The sequence below is a fragment of the Gymnoscopelus microlampas genome, assembly GCF_963454915.1.
Source record: "Gymnoscopelus microlampas genome assembly, chromosome: 2".
NCBI classification, from domain to species: domain Eukaryota; kingdom Metazoa; phylum Chordata; class Actinopteri; order Myctophiformes; family Myctophidae; genus Gymnoscopelus; species Gymnoscopelus microlampas.
Window position 1 is genome coordinate 38,827,543 of NC_139939.1, and position 25,320 is coordinate 38,852,862.

The window sequence follows — 25,320 nt, forward strand, 5'->3', positions numbered from 1 at the left end:
GAACCTTGGATACGGCTGATAAGAATGTCCTCGGGCAGACTTCTTTTTCTTTCTTTTTTGTTGTTGAAAAAAATACATATTACCTGACAGCAATGGAAACGGAAGAAAAATAGATGATTGTTAAAGAAGTGAAGTGATTAAGTGATCTAGTTATGCAGGTATTTCCGGTTAAACTTAATACATTCTCATACATACAACACCTTGTTTTGGTGAAATACTGCACTTTACATGACGATACACACACACACGCACACGCACACTCGCACACACACACTCGCACACACACATTGTGCCATAAGTGCTGTATAATGGGCAGAACTGTATGATTGAGAGAGGGGAGGAGGGGCTCATGAATAGCAGACAGCCTTGCTAGATGAGCTTGTCAGCCCTTCTGGCCCGAGTGCATCTCTCTCTCTCTCTCTCTCTCACACACACACACACACACACACACACACACACACACACACACACACACACACACACACACACACACACACACACACACACACAAGAGTACACTAACACACGCATTCACTCACAACACACACAAGAGTACACTAACACACAAGCAACACACACACACACACACACACACCAGTACACTAACACACAAGCAACACACACAACAGTACACTTAAATGTCGGATGAGGAAGTGAGGAAGGATGAGTTGTTTTGTTGTTTAATGGAACCATTTGGAAATGTTAAAACATAGCATGGAAAATGCCTGACTGTAATTGATTAATTAAACCTAATTGACTTTGCACATACTTTACCTTTTAGGTTCTCTGAATTGAGCAGTTTATGGAGCTTGTTTGCCATTTTGACTAGTTTCTTAAATCATGAGCTACACATCAGAATTTCCTTCATAAATAGTTTCACAATATATGTTTGAAAAGCTGTCCTTTCAGAGGAAATCAACTTCAACTTCTTGTTTATTTACCTGGACAGGCTCCTCATATGTTTTTCTGACAGGTTATCGATGGTTTCAGACTAGTGTGTAATAAATGTGAACTTTCAGACTTCTTAATCTCACCTGACCTTGATCCTCACTGCCCCATGGGTTTCTTTTTGGGGGGTTCTCGTTGAGAGAGCTTGCCGTACTACTTTAGATTTGTCAAGCTATTCAAGATCAGGTCTGAAAGGTAGAGGTCAGAGGATTATTAGAATAGGGACAGTAATGGCAGAATTATGCAACCCCCGATTCCTGCAGATGCCCTCATTATTAACCGGTACCAGTGATAGATGGCCTTAAATGCATGTTGTCAAAATCACTGGAAAAATGTGACTGTTCATCAGAAATACAGATGACACCATTTCAAAGCTGTAAGCACTTCTATATACTATGTGTTATGCATTTGGTACATACAGGGCAGTTTCATTAGGCAAACATTGATTGATTTATTTTATTATTTGTGACCAACTGATATCAGTCCGATGAAAAATCTGACTGTCCATTTTCCATGCACCCCGGAAGTGTGGATTCTTAGCTTTCCAACCATTTGAATAACATTTTGTACTGATACTCAATAATTGGCCTGAAATTTAGTATACATTCTTAAACATTATGAATTGATTCTGAGTGGAAATGGTTTACTTTACATTTTTTATTATGGTTTAGGTTTTATTTGGTATTATTGCACACCTATTCAGTTTACATGGTCAATATTTACCACCTCACCTACCACAATGCTTTTCCTTTAGCCTCTTATGGAAGCTGAGTATAATTGGCGTGTAATTTCCCAGGGCCCCTTTGTTGGTGAATTTTACACCGAGTTTAATTGCTGCTAATTGGGAGCTGCACACGGCTAAGCTGGTGGTAATTAGACCCGCCATTTGCATTTCTTCATCTGGGTTCCCTGCTGCCATTGGAAGAGTCTGAAGCCTTTCACCTCATACCCCCCCACCCCCACCCGCCTCCGGGAGCAATTTGATCCCCACAAGCCAGTACTTTTGGAGGAACACGGTATCACTGCAGCTTCCCCTTTGAGCGTTCATTTTGATACGTGTTCTGAGAAATTGGAGTTAATTGGGAGGAGTGCTGTGTAGGTGCTTGTGTGTCATCTTGGGGGTTGAAAGTATGAGTTTTGTTGTGTGTGATGAGTATAAAACGCTATAAAAGAGATGGCGAGGCCGTGGGGAGCTTGAATGCCTACCAGGCAAGCTCCGGTTATTGGACATGCATGAATTGTGTACATTACACAGCTGTACTGTAGCTTTTGTGGAATGTATTTCCTCCGATAGTGTTAGAAAATGCGTTTTCCACCTATTGCTGATATCTAGGATCATATATAGAAAATCGTCATATGATATATACAGGTTTTTGCATATGGCACATTTTCAATGTTTCTTTTTCATCACAGACCTGATCCAGAAAGGATCGTTTGTCATCATTTGATATCTACATGCAGATTAAAAATAGACAAATTAAATGCCTTGATCCCATCATTAATAAAAAAAGATGGGCAAAAAATTACACGAGGGAAGTCATTTAAGGACACAAGATGGAAACATTTGCCTGCTCCATGACCCTACCATTACCTTGACTAAGACTCATAAACAACACGGGCTGCGGCGAATTAACATATATACATGTAGTTCCTGCACACGTCATTTGACCAGAGAGGAAGAGGCATTAGCGCGCTCATAGAACGTCACTTTGGCGGGACTTAATCACGCCAAACGATTTCAGCGGTATAAGGCACTCGATCCAGTTTCCATTTTAATTTGAGTCCTGAAGGTGCCAGGGAGGCGATCACTGCCACTGCTGTTTGACAAAGAGCCGGCTCTCAAACCAGCGGGGTCCTCAACATGACAAATCCTCAATCTGTCCCTGCTCTCTCTCCCGCTTTCCTCCTAAACACATGGTTTATGCAAATCAAAGCAAAATGATCTCTGGGATCATGGCAATGTTTGAGCAATTTGAGGGCTTCCTCTATTCGTGGGTGTGTGTATGTGTGTATGGGGGGGGGCTGGCCTTAATGAAAAAAAAAAGCAAAGGGAGAAATGTTTTTGCATATGCAATCGCAGCCGACTGTACCCGAATTAATCCAACTGAGAGGTTATAAATGACTGTTTGTCCACGCCAAGTGTCCCTCCAAGTGATGTATGAAAGCATGTCCTGCTCACTATGATAAAGGTCAAATTGTATAATTTGCATAATCTCAAACCTTTTGAAAATGAACCCCCAGCAAAGTGTAATATTTCCCGCTACCATTTCCTTATAAACCTTCCAACTATACCAGCTTCAAAATATTTTCCTTTTCTCTAAAGAGATTATAAACACAGTAATATTAATCCTTTTTCATAATATTTCATAGTCTTCCAAATTGTTGTGGGACATGAAAATTAAAAAAAAAACTGATCTGAAAATAAGCCTTCAAGAGTCTTAAAAGGAGGCTGTGAGATGCATCCGCATCACGCGGACACAGCGTCCCCTTGGATCTTGATGGATGGTAATCATTTGTCCTTGTCAGAAAAAGAACAATCGTGCCATTGAAAGCGGAGTGCTATCAAAGTTTCAGGGCCTCGTCCGAGAGAATCTATTAACATGTTTTAACTGGCCGTGTGATGAGGTCCTGTCGCGTGATAAAACATATTGGCCCTTGTATGTGAGTGCTAAAACACCCCACCCCCCGCCCCACCGCCACACTTTTCCTTGTTACCGTGATGAATGGAGGTTAATGCGACTTTGTTCTCGTCTGGCTTTAGGTGTTTGTTTTGTAGTGGAGTAATGTCGTATATTTTTCACTGGCTAACATACAACTTTTTAGTATATATACATATTTCTCTTTTTGAATATATTGTAATAAATAATATATTTAATGTGTACATTATCTCTTGGATGATAATCAATATAGTTGACATGTTTTTATTTACAAAGTGCTTAAAACCACTTGTTATGTTCAGGTAATGGGATTTCAGTGGTTTGCTGTCATATAGTGATGTTATTTACAGTACACAGATCTCTCAAATGACCAAATACCACAAATGAGACCAAAGGGATTCTACCGTTGCGCCTCAGCCTTAAACGGCCAGTCCGGTGCGTCACAAGTGTAGGGATACTAATAGCAGAAGAGAAGAACGCTGGAGCAACACGGACAGTTTAGGCCTTCTATTTAATACGGTGCAGGTAACAAGTAGACTGACGTTTCGGTCTTTGGACCTTCCTCAGAGTCATGAAGTGCTGTATAATGACTCTGACTGACTCTGAGGAAGGTCGAAAGACCGAAACGTCAGTCTACTTGTTACCTGCACCGTATTAAATAAAAGGCCTAAACTGTCCGTGTTGCTCCAGCATTCTTCTCTTCTACCACAAATGAGACCTTATGATGTACTATTGATGAAAGTGGAGTATAGCCTGGAATCTTAGGTTTACCTTCCTTGTTCTCACCCCAATTCTGCCATTGTTGATGTTTATTTCATAGGGCCGCGTCTAAAGCTAATTGCCAGCCAAGTAATGTGACAAGTCAAGTTGTTTATTATAAATAAACATTCTATAAATGGACAGTACTGTATGTGTATAATCCCAATCCTCATCATTATAAAATGTACACATTACTGTAATATGCTCTTACAGTAATACAGACAAGCTTTTTTCACTCTGAAACAGTTACGATTAGTGGTGTATTTATGCTGCGTGTTTTGCACACACAGGTCACGGCAGTGAGTCGGGCTGCTGTTAGCTGCTCCTCATCTCCTCCTGAACACCGTTGTCATTAATCCCACGCCAGCAGCCATCGCTCAAGCCAACGCGTGATACAATTAAACCATTTGTTTAACATGTCACCCAGACATGCCAAATCCACTTGGACTCACTGCACTGTTTTGATCTGAACTGACTAATTTAGTGGTCGCAATAGAGGTTTTCAAGAGGCCCACTACCAGTAAAGCACCCCACCCCCCGTTCACAGGCAGTTGTTGCTACAGTACAGATTGAGTTTATTAAGTAAGAGGGTATCCGTTTTGTTTGTTTGTACAATTAAGGAGAAGCGTCATCTGGGACACATAAAAAAGAGAAAGTCGAGCTCCCCCATTCATCTCTGTTGGTAAACTTCTTCAGATTTACAGCTCTAAAGGTCTGAAGAGCATCCAGAAGATGCATACAAAAAACGTTATCCTAACATGCATGCTTACGCAGTGCACGCACGCTCACGCACACACGCGAAAAATTGTACCTATACCAGGTATATACCTAGGTACCTATATACTACATGTATTATTCACAACTAAAACAACATCTTATACGACCCTGTCCATCTGTCTTTGACTCCTTCCGCATGATGACCAAACACTCTTCCTATGTGAAGGCTGTCTCATGCTGGCATATTGTTTAGGACCAAACTAATGACTAACTAGATAAAGTGCTCCTCGGAGCACAGGTCTCCGCCAGGTCAGATACGTTATTGTGGCCTCCTGGTGGCGCTATAATAGGCCAATGTGAAAAGGGTGCCATTTATTCTTAGGTCGTTCACGGCAATCGGACACTGCATTCATGATTTGAAGCATTTTGTTCCAAAAATGTGTTTTGCTAAATTAGACCTGCTGGTGGCGCTATAACAGGCCAATGTGAAAAGGGTGGCATTTCTTCCTCGGCCTGGTGGGAATGTGCGTGTGAAATTTCACGGAAATCGCACGCTGTGTTCATGGTTTGAGGCAGTTTGTTCAAAACGGACCAATCCTGCAAACTTTGGATGGCAACCTTAACCAATAAGGATGGAATATGGGAAATCGGACAGATCAGGGTTGATCACATGACTATAGAGATACTGTGTACCGATTTGCATGACGTTTGGTTAAAAACTGTAGGAATAATGTGAAAAAAATGGGTTTTGCACAAATCGGCCTTCTGGTGGCGCTATAACAGGCCCATGTGAAAAATTTGAGGCAGAGGTTCTGAATTGGCATCCAGGGAGTGTGTGTGCACAGTTTCGCAGCGACCGGGCCAACGGTGCCGGAGATTTGGTGGTAACACACGGACGGACACACGGACGGACACACGGACGGACACACGGACGGAGGGTAAAACATACTCTCTCGCCATGCCTTACGGCCTGGCGGAGACAATTGCACCAGTGGGTTTGGGTGAGCCACTGCACAACGCCATGAAACCTTTTGAAATCTTTTTAATTGTTATCTTGAAGAATGGCGCTTGACTACGCGCGCACACACACACGCACACACACACACACACACACACACACACACACACACACACACACACACACACACACACACACACACACACACACACACACACACACACACACACACACACACACACACACACACACACACACACACACACACACACACACACTCCTCTCCATTGGAAGGATGAATGAGCTCTGAATAATTGATCATCTTTGTGAAAACACACTCGGCGTGCGGTGTGGTTGCCACATAGCTTTGTATATCTCTTCTTTATATGCCAGCACTGCTGCAGCGCGCGCGCGCGTGTGTGTGTGTGTGTGTGTGTGCGCGGTGCTGATGATGAGGCATCCTCCACAGTCCCATCCCACCCCATCCAGCTCCCCTGTCATTAGGATGTCCATTGTTGTCTGGTGTGTGCAGGATGAATATGACTGGTGTGAAAGTACCCCCGTCCCCCCATAATGCTGCGACTAATTACTCCATCCAATGGCCGTCCGCCCCGGCTGATGGATTAGTGGCTATTGTATGGATTGTATACTCCGCCATAACACGACCTCCTTCACCACAAGTGCACACACACACACACACACACACACACACACACACACACACACACACACACACACACACACACACACACACACACACAGAATGAGGGTTGAGCAGGTCCTGATTGGGAGCTGCGTGCCACGCGCAACCTTGATAATTATTTTTTGTAGATGAATGCCACAGGAGTCAGAATGATGAAGTGGCCATTTGCGTACAGAGACTATCGCATGCAAACACCGAGCAGCTCTTTGTGGCTGGGGAGAAATCTGGTGCTGCACAGGCCCGCGGGCCACATGTCTTGCCAACATGGACTATATTCCCTCCCTCCCTCTCTCTCTCTCTCTGTCTCTCTCACACACACACACACACACACACACACACACACACACACACACACACACACACACACACACACACACACACACACACACACACACACACACGTATTCACACACATACTACTCTCCCTTAGACATACAGTAGTACACAGTACAGTGTTCCAAATCTATATGCCTTTACTGGAAACTTTTTACACCCTAAGAGTTAACCCATTAAGACCAGGAAAGCATCTGTCATTTTAGATTTTAACCACTTTAACCATTATTTTATACTTTGGCTATTCAAAAATAGCAGATATACAAGCTCATAGCGAGTGCCACGCTATGAGCTTGTCGATTTGATATTTTAGAAAAATCATGCAACTTTATGCAAATCTTTGAATACATATTTTTTTAAACAAACATTTGTAACTCAAATCTTTGCTTCTGGGGGTCCCTGGAACTAAATATTTTGAGATGGGGGTCCATGGTCAAATACATATAATTTTGGGGGTCCTTGACATGAAAGGATTTGAGAGCTACTGATATTATAGCAACATAAGTGTTTCATAAAACTGTTAGGATTTAGAAGACATTTGTAGAATCGGTCTCAGGTCTTAATGGGTTAAACTAACACCACAGATTTTACTGTGTAGTACATTGAGGAAGTTGATTTTATTTGTCATCAATGTGCTAAACCATTGAATGCCTTGTCATCCACGCCTGTATAACCGCGCAGCAGTATACAGTAGCGGCACCCTTCACTTCATCCAGCTCTTCTTAAAAGATAAATCAAGTAATTAATAGTTTTCATTAGCCAAGGCCATATAGGTCTTAAAGCTCCTACTTTGAAATTGTATTTATTTTCTTGTGTAAAGCCCCTTCCCCTTTTAAAGGCCCCCGGTGTGATCACTGGTGCGGGACTGAAGATTTGTGGGTGTACCCCCAACACCCCCACAACCAGACCGTACCTACTAGAGGCACAGCTCTCAGATCACATAATACTACTACTGTATGTACTCTCTGCTCACTAGAACTGTAAACTGTGTCTTAAACCAAACAAGGGTTGTTGTTTTTCTATCCAATTCCACAGTTTTAAGCATAGAAGATAAAAACATATTCTGCTGTCTAACTTTTCTGCTTTCGGTAAAAAAAAAAAAAAATCCTTTGTTGTTGAAACAATTCTCTCCTGAAACGATTCTCTCCTGAAACACTTCTCTCCTGGCTCGCGTGGTATTTTGGCTGCTCTCTTCTTTTCATGGATTAACGTACTTTTAGACTGTGAGCCTGTGGAATATCTCGACATATACCCGGTGTGAATCCAGTGGGGGCCTGGGTGGCTGTTACTGTGATTTATATTTCTTGGGTGACGGGGCCCTGTTGTACAATAAAACTTCTTCTCACTTTGACAGAGCACAATAGACTTAAAGAGGTATATTTCACCAAACCACGGTAAATCAGCACTAGCAGAGGGCCCTGGGACCGCTGCTAAAACTATTTAGCGGTCAACACCAGCCTAAAACCAACCTCAACGTAAACCAAAGAACACTCTCCGCACGTCTTCGCGAGGCGACACGTTTGCCATGAAAAGGGCCAGTAGTTGAGTACAATGAGAATATGTGACACAGTCAAATACAGTTAACCACTTAAGCCCTTGTTTATACTTAGTTCTATTTTATAATGACGTGCCCCAAAATAGGGTCACCAAATTGAAAGTGGTTAGATGAACAATCCAGATTTTACTGTGTACTGTCGGTGAATTGCACGGTCGGAACAAGTGCGCGTTGTCACCCCCCACCTGAGTGGTAAATCATGAACACATGAGTTCTGTGTTTTCACTTTGAGAAAACTAGATTTTCATAATGTTTCATACAACTCATTTCCTGTGATTAGGGCTGACAAATGAGCAGCTCTGCTGAGTTCTCCAGATTAAACAAGCTTTTGAAGTTGTGAAAAGAGAGAGAGAGAAGAAAACCCTGGCTAAATTGATTGAAAACCAAAATAACAATGGATTTCTTATGCTGTGTTCTGCCTCCTGGGCTCAGCTAATAAATAGTTGAGATTGTTTTTTAATTAACCGCCCCCCCCCCCCCCAAAAGAAAAAGAAATATATGAATAAATAAAATATATTTAACTGCGGCTGACAGGTACTGTACATGCACAATGTACAGTGTGGTGGTGAGTGTTCATTAAAAACTTAACACTTTCTTTACCTTGAGAGCCAGTCAGGATGATTTACTAACCAGGCCCTGGAAAAGGGAGGTGTAAATTGGGAAGAAAAATGGTGGCCGGAGGACATTGATTAATATTGGTAAATGTATCCACCCACCTCCTCCCCTCCCTGGTCTGTGTGTTTGTAATGGCCTTCGTCTCCTCATTGGGCCCGGCTGAGGCAGGGACCTGACAAGAGCTGCCCTGCTGGGCCTGAAATGAGGTTGGAATGGGAGCACGTGCCACTAGAGTGTGTGGAAAATGATCACTCTGTCAGGGCCCCTTCATTTCCACTGTGATGTACCTAGCTCAGTTCACCTTCCCAGAGAGTGAAATAAAGAGAGAGAGAGAGAGAGAGAGGGAGATGAGAAGGTGAAGGACGGAGAGATGCGATGATTGCAGGGGTCTTGAGCTTACATACAGGCATGTGATTTTAAAAAGAGGCTTTCTGAGAGAGAAACACTCACACACACACACACACACACACACACACACACACACACACACACACACACACACACACACACACACACACACACACACAAGCACAGAGCAAAAACAATGCTGGCTTTATGTATGCTGGCTCGGGCCAAACGCTAGTGCTGGGCTGCTACTCGCCATGCCGGCCTGGTAATTACTAACACATGTGCTACCTCTGTCTCGCTGCAGCCGGCCGAGAGAGTTCTGGCGCCTGGACTACTGGGAGGACGATTTGAGGCGGCGGCGGCGCTTTGTCAGGAACCCCTTTGGATCCAGCCACTCCGGGTCGACACTCAAGGCTGCGGCCGAACATGGTCAGTACTCCGGCCCCTCCAACACTCACACCACCCACGCCCTCAGTCCCTCCACCCGTTCAGGTACTGCCTGGCTTGCTCGTAATGTCAGGGACAAGGCAATAAAAATTAGCTCTACTTGTGTAATAAAAGATTTATTGTGCCGCAACACTCAGTAAAAAAGAAGCGCCCTCATTTGAATTTTACACAGGTAATTTCCTACCTCATCTTCTCATTATGTGAAGTGGCACCACAGAGGAGTCTCTTCCACACACACACACACACACGCACGCTCGTACGTACTTATCATGCACACACACAGACACACACACACACACACACACACACACACACACACACACACACACACACACACACACACACTTTAGAATGTATCTAAATCCATACATTAAACATGTTTTATTCATAGAATATATTTTTATATAGGTAAGTCATAAAAAGAATTTCATAAGATTTTATTTTTATTTTCTTTATTTTTTTCCTTTTCATTGTTGCATTACAGTGGCTGTGATGTCTGGTAAGTAATCCCACCCTCCATCAATCCCCCCCCACCCCCTACCCTTTTCCATCTGATTAAGCAGTCATGTGTTTTTTTTTTTCTTTTTTCTTTCAAATAAGAGTTTAAATCATGTCTTGATCAAAGTCAGTCAGGATGGACTAAGCATCTTTCTATGGTAATGTCTCAATGACTCATAGTTGTGTTACAGGTTAAATGTCATATAACAGACCAGAATCTACAGGGTACTGCTGTTGAACAATCACATTGTGTCAGTAGATGCTCAGAGAAGAGGCTGAATCGAGCGCTGTTTAAAACAATGCCATCAATACCGCTGGATATACAAATGTCGTTAAAACCAATAACACTGATTACCTTTTCCCTCAGCAACTGAAATAAGACCCAATCAATCCTTCTCCTGGCATCATTGTTTCTCAGCACTTGTCCATGATAACCAGTGCAGATTTTCAATAAACTACATCCAGGAACAGTGTAACATTCCCAGTGGTCACTTTGGCCACCATGTCCAAATGACACATGCTCCACACCTTAACAATAGGAGTCACATTTCTCTTCCAGAGGAATACCTCTAAACCCGTATTTCTGTTCAGATTGTATCCTGCCATTACAGCCCACACCAGGGTTTATAATCAGAGCCATATAGTGGAGCCTAAGTTTACCAGTTTAACCCATTACCCCACCCCCCACCCCAAATAGAGAGGCCTGATTCTGGACCAAAATTGCCTCCAATATGTCACCTGGCTAAAGTCCCACTAAACGTGATATTTGTCCAAAAGACAAACGGCCAGTGTGACAGCAGTCAATAAGGATGTGATCTAAAAGCAATAAGTGTTGGGAATCCCCAAAATCCTTGGAGACTCACTAGGCTAGAGTAAATGGCTGTAATGTGAAGGCAGCTGGGGAAAGAGAGAGAGACGGAGAGAGATTGTGTGCGACCCTCTGGGCACTGTTCATTTGCTTTATGATTCTGACTTTTTGGATTTCATTCATTTCCCTTTATTTGTATTTCAGTTGAAAGTCCTTGTTGTGGTGTATGTGTATACTTGTCTTGTTCCCATTTGTTGCAATACAAGGAATTGTGTGGTATTCATGATCATCTGCACTGACCATTGGATATTATCACTATTATTCCATTCTGTTGCTAAGTATTTCAGTTTACATGCCGCATGCTGTATATTCATCACTTTGGGGGAAGAACAAACCCCCACAAGCAACATTGGAAGCTTTGAAAGTCATGTCTGTTTAAAAATAGCCATCAGCCAGTTGCAGCAAGGGAATGCTACCTCCAGAGAGAGTATATATCACTCTGGCTGAATTACAAGGGGGGGTGGGGAAATATCATTAAAATAACTCTTTGACGTTGAAACTTGACGGCGGCCATTTTCTGATGTAACCTTTCGTCTTGTTTTCGTCGACCCGACATTTGTTGCGGAAGTGCAGCTCCAGACGAGAATGCAGAGCCCTGAGTTTTTCAAACGGAGTACAAAGGTCATATCTGGCTGTAATTATTTTCATCAGACAGAGAGGGGAGACTCCGCGGGTCTCACTCCCTAAGAAAATATTTAGTGTATGATCAAGTCTGAATTTAGTCTGATTCCAGGCTACTTGTAGCAGCGCTTTTCTGATCACAGCTATCATGAAAATAGCAGGACTTTTTTTTGCACCAGAATTGTTTTTTATTTTCAACCAGTAACATTCGCTTTAAATACCATTTCCTTTTTTGTAAAAACATGAGGGAAGAACATGCATTTCTGCAGTGCAATTGTACTATGTGTGATCACACATAGTCAACCAAAACTAACTTTGATTGGAGATTCGTGGAATCTAGGGAAGCAGCCTGGTTAGGTATTTATGGCCAGAACGAGCCATCTTTCCTGGGGATTGATTTGGTGCAGCCTTGGGTCCGTGCACCAGAGGTGGCAGAGTAAATACGTGAAGACTAATGTCTTGGGTGCCGGTGATCAATACTCACCTCATGACCACACTCCTGGCTATGCTCTTGTTAAAAACAAATTAGTTAATTCTGACAATTTAATTGCTAGTCCCATGCATGCCTCCAGTTGTATAAGGCAGGCGGTTTGCACGTCTCGGTAAGGAAATGGTTTCCTGAAAAGTGTAACCTGCCTGGGATTTGTGCACATTCTGTGCCCCTCGTGTGTTGAGTGATATGGGTAAAGTCGGCTGGATATTTTCTTTAACGTGGCATACCTGTTCACTGTAGAGATTGTTCATTATTGGTATTTCGTAATCCAGCTCCTGAGTTTATACTGTATGATAGTGGTGCATTCATTTGAAGTGCGTATGCATACTGTATATTATTATTATTTATAATAATACTTTTGCAGACCTATGAGATTAATTAACATGATTTTAGTCCATACTGGAATTGAAAATTGTTTATTTTATATAGATACAAATTAAACTGCTGAAACATTGTATTTTAAAAGCCAAAACCTAACTTCTTGGGAATTAGCTCTCAATGACTATCATTGCCACTGCAATGTGTCCGCGCACGCACGCACGCACACACACACACGCACGCACGCACGCACACGCACACGCACGCACACACACACAATGGATGTCATAATAGTAAAGAAATTATTTTTATATTTTACGTACTTTTAGAAATGGAGAGTATTAATCATGACACAATCTGCAGTTTGTATGCACATTGCTAAACCTCTGTTGGAAATCTGTGGAGTCACTTTGTCAGTTCTTATATCTCCCATAATATGGGGGACGTAAACGGGGCAATGTAAAAATAGTTAAATAATATGAAGTATTGTCCTTGATTAACATTATGCATGATCTACATTGTGTATGTCCTCACCAAAAATATCCTATACTGTTTACACACACACACACACACACACACACACACACACTATGTTAGCATGAAAATAAAACTCCATATTATAATGATGGTCTTAAGACAGGACGTCTCATTGCACATAAAAGTTATTACAATTGAGAGGAAGTATCAGTGCTTTATAAATATTGAGCAAATAGCACAAGTTATTACTGTTTGATTTGAAATAGTTTCTTGAAATAAAACCCTACATTGGCAGAATATAGCCACAATAGTGTGTAGCTTGCCAATTCATTGTAATAGTCTTTATCTGCTGCAGTTGTTAACTCTCCTATCAGCAATGTATGGATTGTGTGTTACTTAGTTCAAGTTAATACCAGTGCGTATCGCTCTGAGAAGCGATTAACAAATTGGTCTTATGGTAATAGTAGCAGTGTTTTTTGCTCTTGTGATACAACCAAGAACACCCTTATGTTGACAACATTCGAGTTCTGGGGCCGAGAGTCACCGAGCGTGTTTACAAAGGAATGTACAGAAGTTCACATACACGTCTGTTTTTAAGCGCGCTCATCTGACAAGTCCCCCTGTCCACTTGCTCAGTGCGAATACAATGGCATGTGGTACATATTAGGGGAGCTGGTAGTAATTTCAGCGCTGCTAACTAAGGAATTCTCCAGGGAGGCTTAATTACAGGAAGACCATTCTGAATATCAGTGAGCTGCATATTTTCCATGACAAGAGATTTTTCAAGCCGACTCTCTTCTGGCAGTGGCGAAGTCCTCAGCCACATGATGTGGCACTGTGTTTGCAGGAAATGCAAATGATCTCTCTGCCACCACTACCTCAGGTGGAACTAATGAAGTAAAAAATAAAATACTCTATCTACAGTCAAATCCTCAGTGTTAATTTAATTCTGAGAGTGTAACCATTTTCACACACTCTGTGTTAAGTGAACACTGAAAGGATTTTCCTTTGTACCACTTGTTTATTCACTGATTTGATGCATAACAAATGTTACTTTTGCCTCCAATGTTGGCTTGGAAACACTCATGCACGGTCTTTCATACCCGTATGTTTGCCCGCCACACACACACACACACACACACACACACACACAGACACACACACACAGACACACACACACACACACACACACACACACACACACACACACACACACACACACACACACACACACACACACACACACACACACACACACACACACACACACACACACACACACAGCAAAAAGGGACCTAGCATACTGCCAACTATATTTACAAAGAAAGAAGGCTTGCCAGTTTTGACTCCGTACTGTATACTTTTGTCTGTGGATCCTTCCCATGCACCACTGGGGGATGCAGGGCTCTGTAAATGTTTGCAGATTACCATTTTTCTTAAATAATCCATTTGGAACCTCAAGTCATGTTCACTTGAAATCAAAGCGGGCAGCATGCAGCTCTCATTTAGTTAAAATGACTTCTGGCTGATCTTTGGATAAAAACGCCATTTGTTTTGATGTATATAAAGGGGGAATGATGCAAATTGGGTTTCAGATGAGCGTTTAATTGCCTTGTGTCAGTCTTTTGTATCATGGTGTATCTGTTGTTTCACTTCACCCATATGTGTGTAGCTTGCCATGTCTGGTGTACAAATGCAGTGCTACTGCAGTTTGTTTTCTTTTGAGAATAAAAGTGGTGGATAGAATACTTGCAAGCAATGAAGACAATGCAATATATTGCTCAACTGTTGGACGATGGGGGTGAACTCAGGCAAGCCAGATAGGGAATATGTTGATAATAATGATTTGCAGAAAATTAGTGTCATCGCATTTCTGCTCAATTCAATAAAAGCTACAGAGTAGAATACAAAGGCTATAAGAGCGGATATGGGATATTAAGCATGGTACCAGACTTAATCCAATATAATTAGGTTAATTTCGGTCAGTTGCCTAATAGCCTACAAACTTTCACATCTTAAGAGATATATCTGTTTATAATGGCATGATATTCATGGTAAATTTTACGTGTTGTGTGGTACCATCTTTCTTGATTCCTTAGTTCAGGAATTTAGATTTTGGTTGACTAGCAGGCTTGATTAGAAAAATGTTAACAGGCTTTATGTTAAAATATGCTTATAGGCCCCCATGTGCAACCCTACGGTAGCTCAGACGGTTTGGGTTTACTGTAGGCTTAACACTGGATTTCAGCTTAACATTTTACTGTCATTTATTTTCATAGGAATGTGTTTCTGTTTAAATATTTGTATTTATCCATTTCAATATAAGCTTCTTCTTTTTTACATATACAAATTATTATTTGGGTAAAAATTTGACAATTTTCCCTTACAGCTTCCGAAGAAGATATTCTCAAAGGCAAGCAATCTATCAGAGGCCAAGCTCTGGGGAATCAAAACTCTGACAGCGAAGTGTTGTTGGATGGAGACGACGACACACTCTCATCTCTGGAAGAAAAGGAGTTGGAGAATTTAACAGGTAACAGCTCCTCGATTTAGTATCTAGTTTCTCCACCATAGCATCTTAAGTCGCGCTGATTCTGTTGCATCTGTGGAAAGTAACTAAGTCAATGTACTTAAGTATTTACTGTGAAGTACAATTTTGAGATACTTTTACTGTACTGGAGTATATCCAATTTTCAATACTTTTACTTCTACCCCACAACATCTCAGAGGCAAATATTGTACTTTTACTACAATTATTTGAAAACTTCAGTTACTTACATACATTGCACTTCAGCCCTATTTAAACGTTGGCTATTTGAAAATAGACGATCTACAAGCTCACAAAGCATCGCGATGCGAGCAGTGGCGTTCCCAGAAATTACATTTAGGGCAGGCGAGATTTTTTTTCTCTACCCCCCCCCCCTGCCCCCTCGGGGAAAATGTCGGGGGGGAAATCTCGGGGGAAACAAGTTAACAACAACACTACACTGACTACAAAACTGAAAAACGTTAATAAAAACAATATGCAAGTATAATCAATCAATCAATTATTCAGCGGTGGTCTCTTCATGTTGCAGCCTAGTTTAATGGCTCAAGCTGCTCTCAGAGCCCCTTTTATGCCAGGTGAGTACAGGTGATGGCCCAGACCCCCACACCTGGCACTCCTGGCACCCCATGAAGATAAAGGAAAACATTTGCATCACTATAGGCGACGTCGCTCTGCCGCGTGAATGGACGAGGAGGTCCGACGGCCACTATTGTCTTTGTATTTTTTTCACTGCCTGTTTTTCAGTCTTTTACTTTATTTTCTAGGGAGGCTATTTAGTTGGGCAGGCGGCCGCCTGCCCTGCCTCTATGGTGGGTACGCCACTGGATGCGAGGCGTTGTGAGCTTGTAGATCTGCTATTTTCAAAAGATTTTTTATACATTTTACACATATGATGCCTTGTGAAACGGGACATTCTGCATAATGAATACTTTTACTTTTGGTACTTAAAGTATATTTTGATGCCAATACTTTTGTACTTTTACTCAAGTAAATTTTGATTACCAGACTTTTACTTGTTAACAGTGTTTCTACATTGCAGTACTGATACTTTTACTCAAGTAAAGAAATGTTGTACTTTTCCCACCACTGTGCATCTCCATGAGAAGGCTTGAACAGGTTTCTATCATTAAGATAATGAGAGGGAATCATTAGCTCTGACAAGACTTTATCATTAAGTTTAGTCCATCCCTGCCAGTGCCACCTGATAGGGCGGTTGTGTGTTTGTAAGCATATGTGTTCAGTTCTCAACCTGTGGGTTGGGACCCCCAGGGGGGTCCCTACATGATTTTGGGGGGGATCCTCAGATGACAGTGAAGTGACAATTTAAGGACTTTTCAGACCTTTTTAATACCCAAAAAATAATACTAAGCATCAAAAGTAATCAACAAACTATATTATAAAAACTGGTCAAACATTGGACAATTTGTCAAATAATATAAGAGAATATAAAGAGTGCAAAACATTTGATCTACAACCTCACAATGCCTCACACTGTGTTAATGAGAGAGAGAAGGGGGGTAGCTTATTGACTTTGATATGACTCTCTCAGAACGCTCAGAATTACTGCCTAGTTTATATTAAGAAGTAGGCTATATAGGACATTATCTTGAATATAGCCTACCATAGATCAAGTAAGCATTCAAAGAGCAGTAAATAGGCTATTGATTAATTGACTGCAAACCATGGGCCATATATAGGCCAAATCATATGGTGGCCCACTAACCCAATATCAATTGATTTTTAGCCTAAAATTGGTTCTCTCCCACCCATAGCCGTTAATGTGACACCGTTATTCGAACAACCAATTATATATCATATACTAATCCGATTTCACCCTATAATCCGCGTTTTTTTATTCGCAGTGACAACGCGCTCGCCACACTATAAGCTGCATAAACATAGACTTATGAAGAGCTATTAAAATAACGCCATCGGGTGACAATGGGATTAGGCATCAAATCCTGCTTAATAAAGTGACATGGTTTCTCAAATCAAGTCTAGGCTATATTGTCAAGAGGAGTGGGGGTGAGTTTACCGGTAGTGTCTTGTCCCCCCCCTTCTCAACCAGCTGTCTAGTTCAGGTGTAATTGAATGACTTTGAGTGACTGGGAAAAAAAAACCTGTTATTTCACCCCGGGATAACATGTTAATACCGACGAGGAGCAGAGGCAGGACAAATGAACATATATCTGTTTATTCCACCCAGTCTGTGTAGCCTGTGCGTCAAGGGTGCTTAGGGAAATCAAACTGGGGTCTCTTCGCAGCTCCGCACATCTGCAAGTCCAATGGCCGGGCTCCATATTATAACTCTCTCTATGCCGGGCTCACATGTGCTTCTCCGGGCAGAGCTTCCACTCTGAGCTCCCCTGAGCCGCTAGTCTCATTGTCATACTGGCATAAATTAAGATGGATGAGAAATTAAACAGACCCGTCACCCCCAGTCCACGCCAGCCCACAATCAATGGATCCTGATTGACGGCTGATTCTGTTTATTAAAAAAATATATATATATATAGGCTATAATTTGGACAGTGTATTCTGGTTTACAATTTTAATATTTGCTAAATCACCAACCACCCGAAAAAGCACAGTCAAAATGGCTATGCATAGTCTCGAACGATCATAACCCCATGTTGTTATGTATTTATATATATTTCGACCGTGGCACCATAGAAATAAGGATATTATAATTGGCGCGTATAATGTTACAATTTATACAGTCTACTTGTCAAAGCCATTAGGCCTATATTTATGCCTATGATATTAGCTTAGAAATGTACAAAAACTGTTTTTTCACGCTGTCTTTATTTTCTGTTCCTCTCGCTGACGTATCGACGTTACCTTGGCTTATATGAGTGAAGGCGTGCAGCAGCATTTGTTTTTGCCGTTTTGTTTAGTAGCTAAAGCCTCGCACAATATCCGCGCTTTGCCTTTGCTGAGTTTATATGTTTACCTTTGCACGCTGGTGCTCATTGTAAAGGTCAGTGTGTTTTCCTCATGGAGAGAATGAGGCAGAGGGGGGACTATTAGACCACTGTTTCCCAAACGGTGGGTCGGTACTCATTTGTGGGTCGCGAGTAAATATTTCCTTTTTCACGTTTCATCCATTAAAGAAAAAAAAAAAATCTTTCAAAAGAGTTAACAAAACAAATCACAACTTTTCATCAATTAAAAACAATTCCAACATTTTTTAAAAAGTATTTCATAAATAAAATGAATAAATAAATCTAATAATTTCCATAAATGAATAAAAAAAAGTTTAGGAAGTGTGTTGTGAGCTTGTAGATCTGCTATTTTCACTAGTTTGGGTCCCGGGCAAACTTCTGATTTCTCTTTTGGTCTTGAGCTAAAATGTTTGGGAACCACTGCTATAGATAGACGGTGCTCTAGCGAAAACACTTGTATTTCTGACCCGTCGCTATTATTGGCGTTTTGTGCATGTCTCCCAGGCCCAGTAAACCTGAGCACCAGCGCTCAGCTGGTCGGCCCGGCCGTGGTGGTGAGAGGCACCCTGTCCATCACCGCCTCGGAAGTGTACTTCGAGGTGGACGAGGATGAGCCAGGCTTTAAGGCGATCGATCCCAAGGTAAGAGACAGGAGAGAGAGTGTGTGTGTGCGTGTGTGTGCGTGCGTGCGTGCGTGTGTGTGTGTGTGTGTGAGTGAGTGAGAGAGATAGAGGTGAAGCGAGGCGGAAGGACTGGAGGGAACGAGGAAAGCGCTTCAAATTGTTACTTTCTAGCCTTTCCAAAACCCCAGGCACGGCTCATTAACCAGGCTGTATCTATAACCCAACTATTACACAGTCTAAAAGACAAGATTGTTCTTTTACATTTTTTATGAGCAAAGTCTATTAAGTTACTCTGTTTTCAACAAGGCATGTCGTTATGTAATGTATATGATAATATACATGATAATATGATAATTCCTCGTGTTTTATTACCATATATTTGTGGTTATGTTGTTCAAAATATTCCTGTAATTTTCCCTATATAGGCATGGTAGGTAGTAGCCTATAGCCCATGTGTGCTATATATTTTTCGCATGTAAAAATAGTTTTGCCCCATCAGTGATATTTGTACAAGAATATATTTGTAAGTTTATTAAAATGTTATTTTCTGTTTGAAAGGCTTTATCACATTTAACTTGATGATCTGTGATTAAATCATAATTTAATCTACCTGCACGAGCAAAGAAATGTAAACCGAAACAGCGAGTGCAAGGCCTTGTTGAGCAATGATGACACTGACACTGTCTTCAACATGTCTCTAGCGTGCGTATATGAGATTCACTGAACCAAGTTCACGATTCTGTAGACTATTAAAACACTACCAGGTTGGATTCAAATAAAATGGTGTGGGGTAAAGTAGGCTAATTGTACTTGAATTAAAATGAAGACACGTGACGTTAGCACCAGCTATAGGCTACTGCCACCACGTTATTGACCCCACAGGTGGTTGTGTGTCCGTTTGTGTTCAGCTCTGTAGTCTTGCAATTTAACACGCTATGAAATTATTCATTTATTATTATTATGATTAGATATATTTGTGTAAGGTAGGCTGTGGCTAGTATAATGCTTTATAACATAACAATTGACTTAATCAGGTCGAGGATTAGTTTTTTGTTGTGGGCCTATATAGGTAATTGTCAAGTCAGCATCAGTGTCTTCTGTCTTGCATGGCCTATTTTGTATTCTTGCAAAAAACTTTGTAGCCTAGGCTAGCTTAATAATAAACTAACGCAAAAGAAATGTTCTATTTTTGAAAGTAGGCCTAATTATTATAAATGCATAAACACAAAAATAATATATGAGTGAAATATGTAACTTTTTCCTCTTTCCTTATTTTCCCACGCTGAGAACTCGGTATAAAGTTGTCTGTAATTGAGTAATTTAATGGTGTTCTAAAAAAAGAAGCCATTTACAAAATGAAATACAGCAGTTTAGCCTGACATCCCACCTGTCAAAACACGTCAAGACACAAGGCCAAGTTGTAATGTAATTTACAACGTTTTATTAACATTTCAGCTTAAATCACATGATGGAAATTATTTTAAACTTGGCACGCTACATTTTTTTATTCTTTCACTTAAAGATTTTTTGTGCATATATTTAAATAAGAATTTCTTCACTTTGTGAAAACATTTAAAACAAAGACAATTAAACGTTAATACATTTAGCTTGAAAATGTACCTTCACTTTTCTCTGGCAACGGCCCAATTGCTCCATATTGTAAAATAATTTGTTGTGGTGTCGTTTGCTTGCTTCCTTATTGTTACTTAATTTCTTTTTCACATCGCTTGGAGAATCAGTTTTCCCCCTTTTTTATTGGAAACGCGATTCCAAATGTCTCTGCACAATGTCAACAGTCGTTAGTTTTGGTTTTATAATTTGTCCAAACTTTTAGCATTGGTGAGTATTTCTCTCGCTAGTCTCCATGTCTGCTTAGCAGCCGCTTCCAGGGCCGAGTGTGGCTTTCCCTGAAACAAGTCCAAATTTGGCAAAAAGTAATGGGGACATCTGCGACACTGCAAGCAGGAGATGAGCTGCAGCAGGATGCCGTTGAGCCGGTCCCCGAGACACGACTCGTCCCAGTCGGTCTCTCTCGGGTGCTTCTCGCACTCGTACAGCAGCAGGGTCTTCATGTGGTAGCTCTGGAGTGGCTGGCCGGGCAGTTCGAGGTGCCGGTCGCGGAGGGTTTTGAGAATGGAGAGACACTTCTTCCTGCAGCCCGCCATCAGCAGCCTGTTCTCGGCCTCGCTGAACTGCAGCACCCAGGCGTCGCTCTCGGCGGAGCTCTGTTTCCCCGTTAAAGAGTAGCACTCTTTTGAGAGGAGGTTGAAGCCCTCGGCCTTGACTTCTGCCACCCGGTTCGGGCCGGGCCAGGGGATGTGTGGCATGGGCCACTGGGCCGCGCTTCTCGGCCAGATCCCCGTGCACTTGAACGCGGGGGTAATCTGGACCACGTATCTCTCCCTGATCCGTAGCTTGACCTCGCTGGTGTCCGCTACCATTTTAACCACGTCCCGGTAGCTGCATTTGTCCACGGCTTGCGCCACCAGCGTCTGAAAACGTGAGCGGATCTTCCTGGCGGATAGGTACCCCGAGGCGGTGATGAACTCGACCCACAGCGACATGCTCCTCTTGCGGCCGTCGCTCAGCTTCAGCACCGCGCAGCCGGGCAGCGACCCGTCGTCCACGAAGTTGAACACCCCCATCTGATTGAGGTAGAGCACGACCTCGAACTCGTTGGGGGCGATGACCTCCATCCCCTCGTAGCGCGCCTCTATCTCGCTGAGGGAGCTGATAAACCGCGGCTCCTGCACCTCCACCTCCTTCAGGACGTCCGACACCACTTTACAAACCTCCCTGATGGTCTTCGCGAGGGCCGCCTTGCGAGTCTGGCTTCTCTCGTTGTAGTATTTGTTGAGCTGGTAGACCAGCTTCGCCTGGGTCGCGATCATGTTGGGGCAGAGGTCCGGGCCGTACACCGGAGAGTCGCAGTAGGTTGACGGATCCAATGCTTACCGGTAAAAGCCCGAGCTAGAACGCTGGCCCCGTGCAATAAAAAAAATAAATAAAAAATGATGAAAGTTGTTTTTTCTGTCTGTTGCTGTAACAGCGGATGGACGTCAGTGTTTCAGGAGGAGGAAACGGATAGGGATGCAACGTAATAGGCTGTTAAATATCAGTTGAACTCATTGGCACTTCCAGATCGGCCACTAGACGCCGCGGACAAAAGAAAATGACCGTGCTACCGGACGCAGACATGCACCTTAAAGGATAAAACGGTCATCTCTCCTCCGCAGCAAGTTGCACTGCAAGGGGAAAACTGCGTTGTTTATTCTGTCGTCGGTCTGCACTGTAGATGCACGGAGCTCAACCTGTGTAGTTTATGAATGGTTCCCTTGCAGGAGAGAGAGGGGGCCGGGCTTCGCGTCCTGCAATCAACGTCGGAGCTGTCAGTGCCGTCGGCCAATGAGCGGCGGAGCTGTCAGTGCGCTCGGCCAATCAGAGCGGTCTGCCAGCTGGCATCCCTGCCTGCGCCCGGAGATGCACTTTTGCTTTCCATGCAGAGCGGAGCTGCTGGCAAGGTCCAGATAGGAGAAGCCTTTAAGGTACAGGACATTTCCATAGAGGAGATACAAGGGACACTGTTTACTTTCAACTTCACACAGAACAAAATAGCACCCTGTAACAGGGTGCTACTTTGTTCTTTGTGAAGTTGAAAGTAATACCATTTTGTTTTAGAGACAAGCGTTTGAATCTTTTCGCTGCCAGTGCGTCACATACATGTGTAATGTTGGACCATGTGGAGCTTTTAGATGATGGGTGCATATACTGTGAGTGATAAACTTTAGACATAATTCAATGCGTGTAGCAGCATAGTGTTTTCCTCATATACGAGGAGTGTCGTTTTTTGTAATTTCTATAATTGTCAAAGGGTGATGATTATTAGGCCTATTGTAATTGGATTTCCTTCATGTTTCTTGTTATAAAAGGTAAACTCATTAAAATGTGGATTAACTTGTAGTTTATCATATAAAATGCTGTATTTGTCTTTGGTATGCTCGGGTGCGATCAGAGTATTTTTGTTGTATAAACTATCTGAAATATAGGCCTACTCGCTACTTAACGGACACATAACGAAGTAGGCTATCATATACATCAATTGAATTAGCCGGGCACGTAAATTAAATTAACGCTTGAAAAGAAAATTGCAACCTCTGTATAGAAATTCATATTAAATTATTGTTTGTATACAGCCTAGTGGGATGATTGTAGGCTATCCTGCCTATCTCCTACTGATACGATTCTTATAAATGATTTATATTGAGTTAAATATCTTAATTGCAACGATATGTTTTCTGCTATTGAGTAGCTATCATAACTATTTTATTTACTGTAGTAGGCTATATGTGATCTTTTAAATGTGGGAGAAAAGACCATGCAGGCTACACCTGCTGTTCAGGCTCAAATAGCTATACTTGAAGTATAGACAGGCCTACCAATATTAAAGTCATGCGATTGTTTGTGTTTGCCGTCATCAACAATAGTTTTTGTTCAATAGATTTTTACTTAATTAAGTTTTTTTTTTAGCATCTTTTTTTAATTCCAGTGTGTGTGATTTTTCTTTATGGTGAATGAAATAACTGAAATGATGACACTTCGCCGTTTCATGAAACGCACATGCGCTAATCTATTTTTTGTATCGCCGGGGAACCTTGCCCATCCAGAATAATTTAACGAGGGAGGGGGGGGGGGGATTCTCCGAGCTTGTAATTGCAGTCCCCTTATCACCCCAGACTTCATGTTACATGACTTAAGAAGCCATCACTTGCTCCTGGAGGACACGAGCAGAGAGAGAAGGGACTTGGAGGTGTGTGTGAGACATATTCAGCGCGTTTCTGAAGCAAAGCGATAAATGAAAGCGTTTGAACGCAAACAACTTAAAGGAGTAGTTCACCCCAAAAAATGACTTATTTTCTATATCAATTACACACGACCCCATGAAGCCTTGAATTCATGGAGATTTGTTTTTGTTTTTGAGCCAATAATTTGATGACCGGGTCATCAGTCAATAGGGGACTCAATGGAGAGACCTTTGAGTCTCCTCCCGGAGACATTATAGCATCTTTCCGCCAGTCATCAAATTATTGGCTTAGGAATGCGAAAAAATCTAAAATTCCATGAATTCGAGGCTTCATGGGGTGTGTAATTGATAGAAAATAAGTCATTTTGTGGGTGAATTATACTCATTTAAACGTCCCCCTCCTCTTTTTTCTTTCTTCATTTATTTATTTAATTTGAAAAAAGAAAAATCATTCATTATTAGGCGACGGTCTCTATGCTTTTTCTTCAATTAACGGCGCTGAGGTCATTCAGTGGAATGATTATAGGGAGTAAATTAGACAGCCTCCGTCTTGGAGCTCGGTGATGGTTCATTCCCTCAAGGCTTTTTGATTAGCATTAATAATTGTTTTAAATCACAACTTGGTTATTTAGAGGAGTAAGAAAAACATTGTCTATATATGGCAGTTTTAGTGACGATGACGAATTTAGCTTAATGATCGACATGACCGTAGGCCTCAAAATGTCCCGTTACCTCAAAATGGTGTCGTAAACGGATGATCAGATCTATCAAGCATGTTTTCAGACAGATTTTCTTGAAGTTTTTGCTCATCTGAAAATGACATGTTTTACATGCATAGAAAATTAAATATGGTTGGCTAGCCTAGTTTATTGCATTTCTTTGCAGTTGCAAGCAGGCTGCATATAGATGACCTGTTTACAGCTAATTACAAAGTGAGAATTAAAAACATGTTTTTAAGGGTGTATAAGAAGTTAAGAACCAATTTAAGCAATAACTTTTTGTATGAATAAGAATTGAAGAATACAGAGAAGATTCAACTTTTGCAGCATAGATTAATGTAGGCCTAATAGTACAGAGTAATACATAGA

General features: G+C 41.8%; 2 protein-coding genes across 7 annotated transcripts in view; one reads left to right on the forward strand and one right to left on the reverse strand.

The window, feature by feature from the left end:
* Positions 1–25,320, forward strand: part of lrba (LPS-responsive vesicle trafficking, beach and anchor containing) — a 294,320-nt gene that overhangs the window by 157,685 nt on the left and 111,315 nt on the right. For all 6 annotated transcript variants that reach the window (XM_084068296.1, XM_084068297.1, XM_084068299.1 and 3 more), the window contains exons 37-39: positions 9,898–10,022; positions 15,705–15,848; positions 19,313–19,449. In XM_084068296.1, coding sequence (XP_083924422.1) covers positions 9,898–10,022; positions 15,705–15,848; positions 19,313–19,449 — 406 coding nt within the window. The remainder of the gene's footprint in view (positions 1–9,897; positions 10,023–15,704; positions 15,849–19,312; positions 19,450–25,320) is intronic.
* Positions 20,863–22,707, reverse strand: mab21l2 (mab-21-like 2). Its single transcript, XM_084068414.1, has one exon. It carries the CDS (start codon positions 22,320–22,322, stop codon positions 21,243–21,245), a length of 1,080 nt encoding a protein of 359 aa, XP_083924540.1. The 5' UTR covers positions 22,323–22,707; the 3' UTR covers positions 20,863–21,242.